The 6,977-nt window shown below is 50.0% G+C and overlaps 1 protein-coding gene across 1 annotated transcript; it reads left to right on the forward strand.

Moving 5' to 3' along the window:
• The first annotated feature begins 735 nt into the window (after positions 1 to 735).
• LOC116997340 (inositol 1,4,5-trisphosphate receptor-interacting protein-like 1) lies at positions 736 to 2,286 on the forward strand. Its single transcript, XM_033061889.1, has one exon. The coding sequence runs from the start codon at positions 736 to 738 to the stop codon at positions 2,284 to 2,286; it is 1,551 nt and encodes a 516-aa protein (XP_032917780.1).
• The last annotated feature ends 4,691 nt before the right edge of the window (positions 2,287 to 6,977 follow it).

Consider the following 6,977-nt stretch of genomic DNA (forward strand, 5'->3'; position numbering starts at 1 on the left):
TGGCTGATTGGTGCAGTAGGAAGCGTTCAGTTTGCCATTGGACTGTGTGATCTCCTGGGACTTTATCAACCTCACTGACTCCAAGACTGAGGTGTAGGTCAAGCATGAGGAGTCAAAGCTTAGACTCAATGATCCTCAAGGCTGCCTTCCAAAATGGATATCTATGAGATTGCCAATGGAGGGCAGATGAGAATGAATCCAAAAGAAAGAGCAATGGGAGATCTTTGAAGAAGCTTCACTCAAAGGCTGCCTTAACCAGTACACCAGGGCCACTCTAAAGGGCTGAGCCAGGGTGGGGACAAAGGGTGGGGCTGGTTGGGTTGTGATGTGCTGTGACACCTGTGACATCACAGGGGACATGTCACAATGGGGGCAGCTATCAAAGGCCCCAGCAGGTAACGCTGGCCCAGTGTTGCTTGGGCAAGCGGTGAGTGCACACGTGGTGGGGAGGCTGGGCTGGGGACAAGGGCCGGGGCAGAAACGCTGCACCCAGGGCTGGGTTCTCCCCCTGCATGCAGGGACAGACCCTGATGGGAGAGCCTCTGGCAGGGCACCATTCTTCTGCTGCTGCTGCTGCTGTTGGGGCAGCGGGACAGGCGTTGCTGCCTGCCAGCTGTCTGGGGCCCTGTCCTTCCTGCCCTCAGATCCCTCAGCATTCCCATCCCTGCTGCTCCCACTGCTCGCTACCTCACTCACAGCCCCACTCAAGGCCTTCTCTCCATCTTCCTGCAGACCATGAATTCCATTGTGCTGCTTTTCGTGTTCTTGAAAAGCCTCATCCTGTACCCACAGCTCGTGGGTGATTCCTGGGATGAGGAAACACGTTTCCGCATGGAAGTGCGTGCAAAAGAGCTGGAATGGGAGAGGATTCAGCAGGAGCTGGAGGTGGAGAAGCTCACCCCGAAGCAGGTGCAGCTCTTGCAGCTCTTAGCTGCTGCTGTGCTCGTGTTCCTTATCTCGGTGCTATGGTTGATTGGGTGCAAAAGGAGCATGAGGAGAGAAGGCCATGAAGAAGAGGACAATGCTGCAAATGAAGAGGAGGTCGGCAATGTTGCTGCAGATGAAGAAGATAATATTGAGAATGAACTTGTCAATGAGGCTGCAAATGCAGAAAACAATGATTTTGCATGGGCAGTATATGAAGGTGGCAATGATCTGGACGATAACACTGGAAGAATTATAATGGAACACATACAGTGGCCTGTACAGGAGCTGCAGGCAGGCTGCGAGTGGTCAAAGAACCTCATGGATAATTTTGCACTTTACTTTGGACACGTCTTAGCAAACAGCTTCTACCCAGGCCTGCAACGAGCCATCGGGGTGGGCAGTGCCTTCGAAGGTTGGAGTCCACGTGAGCAGGATATTGTCTACCAGGTGCTCATTCCCATGACTCCTCCCCAAGGCCACAGCTTCCACCTGGAGCTGGACTCTGCAGAGGAGAGGCACGTGAGGAATTTCCGTGTCCGCGTGCAGCTGGAGTGCACCTGCACGAAGGAGCAGCAGGCTGAGGGCATGCTGTGCTTCCTGCACCACCCCGAGGAGGAGCTGAGGAGCAATCAGGATCCCAGCCTCCTAGACACCCTGTGCACCGACTCCTACCTGGATGTGCAGAAAACTGCCCGCTGGTTCTACCAGCTGGTGAGAGCCATCTGGCCAGCTTTGCCTCAGTCTCACAACTGGCATTTAAAGCTGCTGCCCTCCACACGCTCCTGCCAATTCCAGGTGACCTCTCGTAGAGAAAGCTTCAGGATTGAGATGTTCTTTGGGGTGCGCAGAGGTGACTCAGACATATTTGTGAGCAGCCAGCCTAGAGAGGCTCACACCCAAAGCACAGCCTGGCCTGAGACCTATGCTGTGGCAGAACTGAAATTCTTCCAGTACATTGCTAGGCAGGCCCCCCATGACACTTTGCACCTGAGATGCCTGCAGTTCTTCTCCTGTCTTCTGCTGGGCATTGGCTTTTCCACCTACACCATGAAAACCATTGTCATGCACCTGCTGAACACCATTCCTGTGTCACAGTGGAGCAGGAGACATTTCCTGAGGCGATTGATTGATATCAGCGAGAGCCTGCGCTTATCCCTGGAAGTGAAACACCTCTACCACTTCATTGTTGGCAACCAGAGGCTTCCTGAGGAGATCAGTTTGCCCCAAGATGTTCAAATGGCTGAGCCACTCAATCTCTTCCACCGCCTGGCCATGGATCCGGTTGCCCACTCCCAGGGCATGGAGGAGTACCTTGATCTGCAACGTCGGCTCGAAGCAGTCCTGAAACCTGATGATTGAAAGACATTCCCCTGCACAGAGCTGTGCTTGTGCTGCTCACAGCTGGCAGCAGAGAGACACCTTATAGTACAAATCTGGTGCTTTAAGAAGAGGATGCATGCAAAGGCTCTGGCAATGCCTCTCCAGCCGCCTCAGCAGGTTGAGGGCCACGGGAGGTTTTATTCTACCTCCTTGTATCATTTCATTTTTCAAAGAAGGCACCCAGATCTTCATAAAGCCCTGCTGGAATTTCCCCACTCCTACAAATGGAAGTGAAGAGAGATCATGCCGTACATGCAGGGCCAAAGTACCCAAACCCACCTGTATCATGCACTTGTGCCTGGTCTTTGAGAAGGGCCAAAACTTAGAGCATGAAAGAAGCGGGAATATGGGTCAGAAAATGAAAAACGAAACCGGACTAAAAAGACCAAGAGGAAAAGTCAGCCCTGCATGGCTGGCCTCACTCAATGGATGGTGTATTTCCTTGTGCTTGAAAGGAACAACTTTAGGTCATCATTGGAAAGACTGTCTTGGAGCTGACCTGAAATTTTGTGTCTATAGGAATATAGATTTTTTTATTTTTATAGATGTATACATTCTATATACCTATTATATACAGTAAAGAATATAAATTTATCATATATATAGTAAAGTGCAACAAAAAAGAACAATACACTAATATAAATAATATCAAATTCAAAAATATGTCATTATTCTCTCCTGATAAAAAATAATTTGGGAGAGTTGAATATGTAATTATGTTTAAATAATTATAATAGGGTACATATTAAGTGTCAATATCTGTTGTAAAACATTACTATGTTTAATGAATTTTTGGCTGGAAGGACTTCATAAAGTAGATGTATTTATACATATATAACATACATATAATAGATAGAGGCTACAGACATGTATTATTATAGTAAAAGAATTAATATTTTATAGCATATGCATATTATACAGTATATATATGATATTATTTTTATACACAATTAAAGCCATATTTAGGGTCACTATCTCTTGTGACCCATATTAATGCCCTAGAGTTAGTGCATTTATAAACAGCAACCTGGAAACTGCTTTGATCTTGCTTCAATAAAATACAATATTGCAGAATCTGGATTGTGCAAGACTCTATTTATTTTTCCAGACCTATAGTACTGGTAAAAATCACTCGCTGTGAATGTGGAGTTGTGAACAGACTCATTGAACTCAACCAAACTGACAGTGCCCAACTGGTTCTCATCAGAAACTGAGCCCAGCTGCACCCAGCCCCTGTGATCACAGAATCCCAGAATGGCTTGGCTTGGAAGGGTCCTTAGAAATTGTCTTGTTCCTGCCCTGCTGCCAAGGACAGGGACACCTTCCACTAGGCCAGGATGCTCCAAGCCCCACCCAGCCTGGCCTGGAGCACTGCCAGGGACAGGGCAGCCACAGCTTCTGTGGGCAGCGTGGGCCAGGAGCTCAGCAGCCTCAGAGGCCACAATTTCCTGCACATCTGCAGCCTAAGCCCTCCCTGTGGCACTGGGAAGCCACTGGGCCTGGCGCTGTCCCTGCAGGCCCTTGCAAACAGCCCCTGTGCAGGTCTGTGCTGGGCCCGGGCAGACACTGGAAGGCTGCAGGAAGGTGTCCCTGGAGAAGCCCTGGCAGAGCCCTGGGGCCAGGAGTGCCACCATGAGGGCAGCAAGCGGGGTCTGGCACGGCCGGCGGGGCGGGAGGGCACAGGGCGGGCGCCGAGGCCCTGGCAGCTGGAGCAGGAGCTCTGCAGTGCGGGCGGCACAGAGCCGTGGGCTCCCGCAGCTCTGCATCCCTCACGGCTGAGGCAGCTGCCCAGGCACAGCCGGCTGGGGACACGCGGCCACCCCGGGGCCACCCGCAGGGGGACCCTGCTCTGGGGCCAGGCCAGGCCGCAGCAGGGAGCGCCCATGGGGCTGTGCCCGGGGAGGGAACGGCTCTGCCCAGGGACAGGGCTCTGCCAGCAGGGACAGCAGGGACAGCAGTGCCGGGCACAGGGACAGGGGACACAGGGCTGCAGTCACAGCCCAGGTGCTCTGGGACACACCCAACACATGGACAGGACAATGGGTCAGGCAGGACGCACCCTTGGCTGTCCCAAATCACCTCCCTGTTCTCTGTGTACTTTAGCGTAGCTTCAAGGAGGATGTGTTTGTTCTGTGATCTTCCCAAGCACACAGGTGAGGCTGACATGTCACTCCTTTCCAGAGTGCTCCTTTCTACCCTTTTTTAAGATGGGTGGTGAAATGAAAGGGCCAGGAGACTTGCTCCCTTTACAGGCCTTTATTGGTGAAATCAGCTTGCGGGGAAAGCCCGAGGGGATGCACAGGCCGCTGCTGCTGCTCCCGATGACGGCCTGGAGGAGGAGGAGGAGGAGTGCAGCTGTGTCCTCGCAGGCAGAGCTGGGTCTTCTTTCCTTGATGGGATCCCTGGGAAGACCACTTTTGCTCATGGTCTAGGCATGTCACGTTGGTGGGACGCTGTCTACATCATGGTGGTAAAATCCGAGCAGCTCAGGGTGGTCTACATCATTTTCCCAGCCTGTGGACACTGGTCTCAGCTCCAGCTGTCATTTGGGCTCGTTGTCCTAAGGGGTGTTAAGTCTGAAAAATGTCCCAGTGTCCCTTTTACTCCCCTCACTTGCATGCGAGTCCTTGATGTCATCCCACTCCAGGTGCCATTTTTAGGGAAGCAGTAGCAGCACACCCGATGAAGGGAAAAGGAGATACACAGGTGAGACAGAATGGGGGCTGGGGGCAGAATGGGGCCAATAGTTTAAATTAACAATCACCAATTAACAACCACAACAGGGCAAAGCTTAACATTAATAATTGTACATGAAAAACTAATTCTTATGAACATGTTCATAACAGGTGGAGTGGGTTCAGCTTAGCTGAATGCCAGGTGCTCACTAAGCCATCTATTTCTCCCTAGTTGGACAGGGGAGAGGAAATAAGGTAGAAAAAAAGTAGGAAGTTGATTTAAAGCTGGTGACTAAAGTGAAAAACTGAGAGTTTTTGCACACAAAAGTAAAGGAGAAAAAACACTTAGTCTCTGCTTCTCATAGATGAGATATGTTTAGCCACTTCCTGGGAAGAAAGCAATTTCTCTATTTCCTCGTCTTCTTGCTCCGGCTGAGATATTGGGCCTATTGTACCCCACTCACCTTAACAGAGCCAAGTGATACTTCCTAAGCAGAGCTCTGTTCAGCTTAGAAACCCAGCCGTGAGTGGCCTCTAGCTGGAGCCAGAGGTTTATGTATTGCACTCTGGTCCTGCAGAAGCATAACAAGTGAATGGCTGTTCTTGCCCTCTCCAGAACAGCAATCTTCCCTTGTCTCTAGTTGGTTCCCAGTCTTGTTAAAGCACCCTGAGTAGGGGAAGAGGGAAACTACCATCTGCAATTGCTTGACTAGCCCAAATTACACCTACAGGGGAATAAAGGATAGGAATTGCTCACAAACTACTCAATGATTTTCTCTACTCCCCTCTAGCAGCTGTTTCTTTCCTATGGTGAGCCTTTCTTTTGTGGGGGTGATGCAAAATGCAAGAAAACAAGCAGAGCCAGCAGTCAGACTGCAAGTTATGTCACTGCAAAGAAAAGGGGTTAATCTCTCACTCTGAGCAAACAAGGGTTAGATGAAAACATGCCTGTGTGGAGTGTGGAATGCTGCAACAGGTGGCAAAGGCCTGAGTGAAGGGAAGGAAAGAGATCTGGGAAAGGGTCTGAAGATCAAGTCTGATGAGCAGCAGCTGAGAGGCTGGAGGGGCTGAGATTAGTGAAGAGGAGGCTCAGGGGGACTTTCTTACTCTCTACAATTCCCTGACAGAGGGTGGAGCAGCCAGGTGGGGCTCAGGCTCTGCTCCCAGGCAGCATTGGACAGGACAAGAGGAAATGGCCTCAAGTTGTCCCAGGGGAGGTTTAGACTGGGTATTAGGGGAAACTTTCACCTCTGAAAAGGGTTGTTAAGGGTTGTCAAGGCTGCCCATGGAATTAGTGGCAGCGTCATGCTGGAGGCTCTTAAGGAATGTGTGGATATGGCACTTGGAGACATTCTTTCAAGGTGGACTTGTCAGTGTCAATTGGACTTGTTTGTGCTTGGACTTTCTACAATCTTAGAGATCTTTTTCAATCTAAACAATTCCATACTACTGTGATGGGGACCCAGTTGCAACCCAAAGAGTATTTCATAAAATCATTCATAGCAACTTCACTCTAGTGCTAAACCTTATGCAGCTGCTTCTCCCTGTGCTCTCCTCATCTTCACTTCTACCCTCAGTCTTGGGACAGGAGAATTGGCTTTGGTGGGGTCAGTGGTAGTGGGAAAGCCTCATGCCAGGGGGTCATAGGTTTATTTATTTCTGCCAAGATTGGAGCTGCCTCCAGAAAAGGCTGTAATCTCTAAAGTCTCTATTCACATTCTTGACCCACTCTGAGGCGACTCAAAGGCTGCAAGAGATTTTGGTCAATCTGAACGCAGATCACAGAAAGCACTGATCTGAAACCGGCTGAACAAGCAATAGATAAAATCCCTTAGTCACATCAATCCCAGGCTGTGTTTGCCAAGCAGATGAAAATGACATGAACAGAAACATGTAGGAAATGGTGGAAGTGTGCCAACTTCCAAACAGCATGATTCTAGAATACAGCATGTTTCATGTAACAATGAATGGAAGGACCTGGTGTGCCAGTGTTAT

This window comes from Catharus ustulatus, chromosome 6, assembly GCF_009819885.2.
Source record: "Catharus ustulatus isolate bCatUst1 chromosome 6, bCatUst1.pri.v2, whole genome shotgun sequence".
Taxonomy (NCBI): Eukaryota; Metazoa; Chordata; class Aves; order Passeriformes; family Turdidae; genus Catharus; species Catharus ustulatus.

Coding starts and splice junctions, on each gene's coding strand:
- LOC116997340 (XM_033061889.1), top strand. CDS start 736: ATGAATTCCATTGTGCTGCTTTTCGTGTTCTTGAAAAGCCTCATCCTG.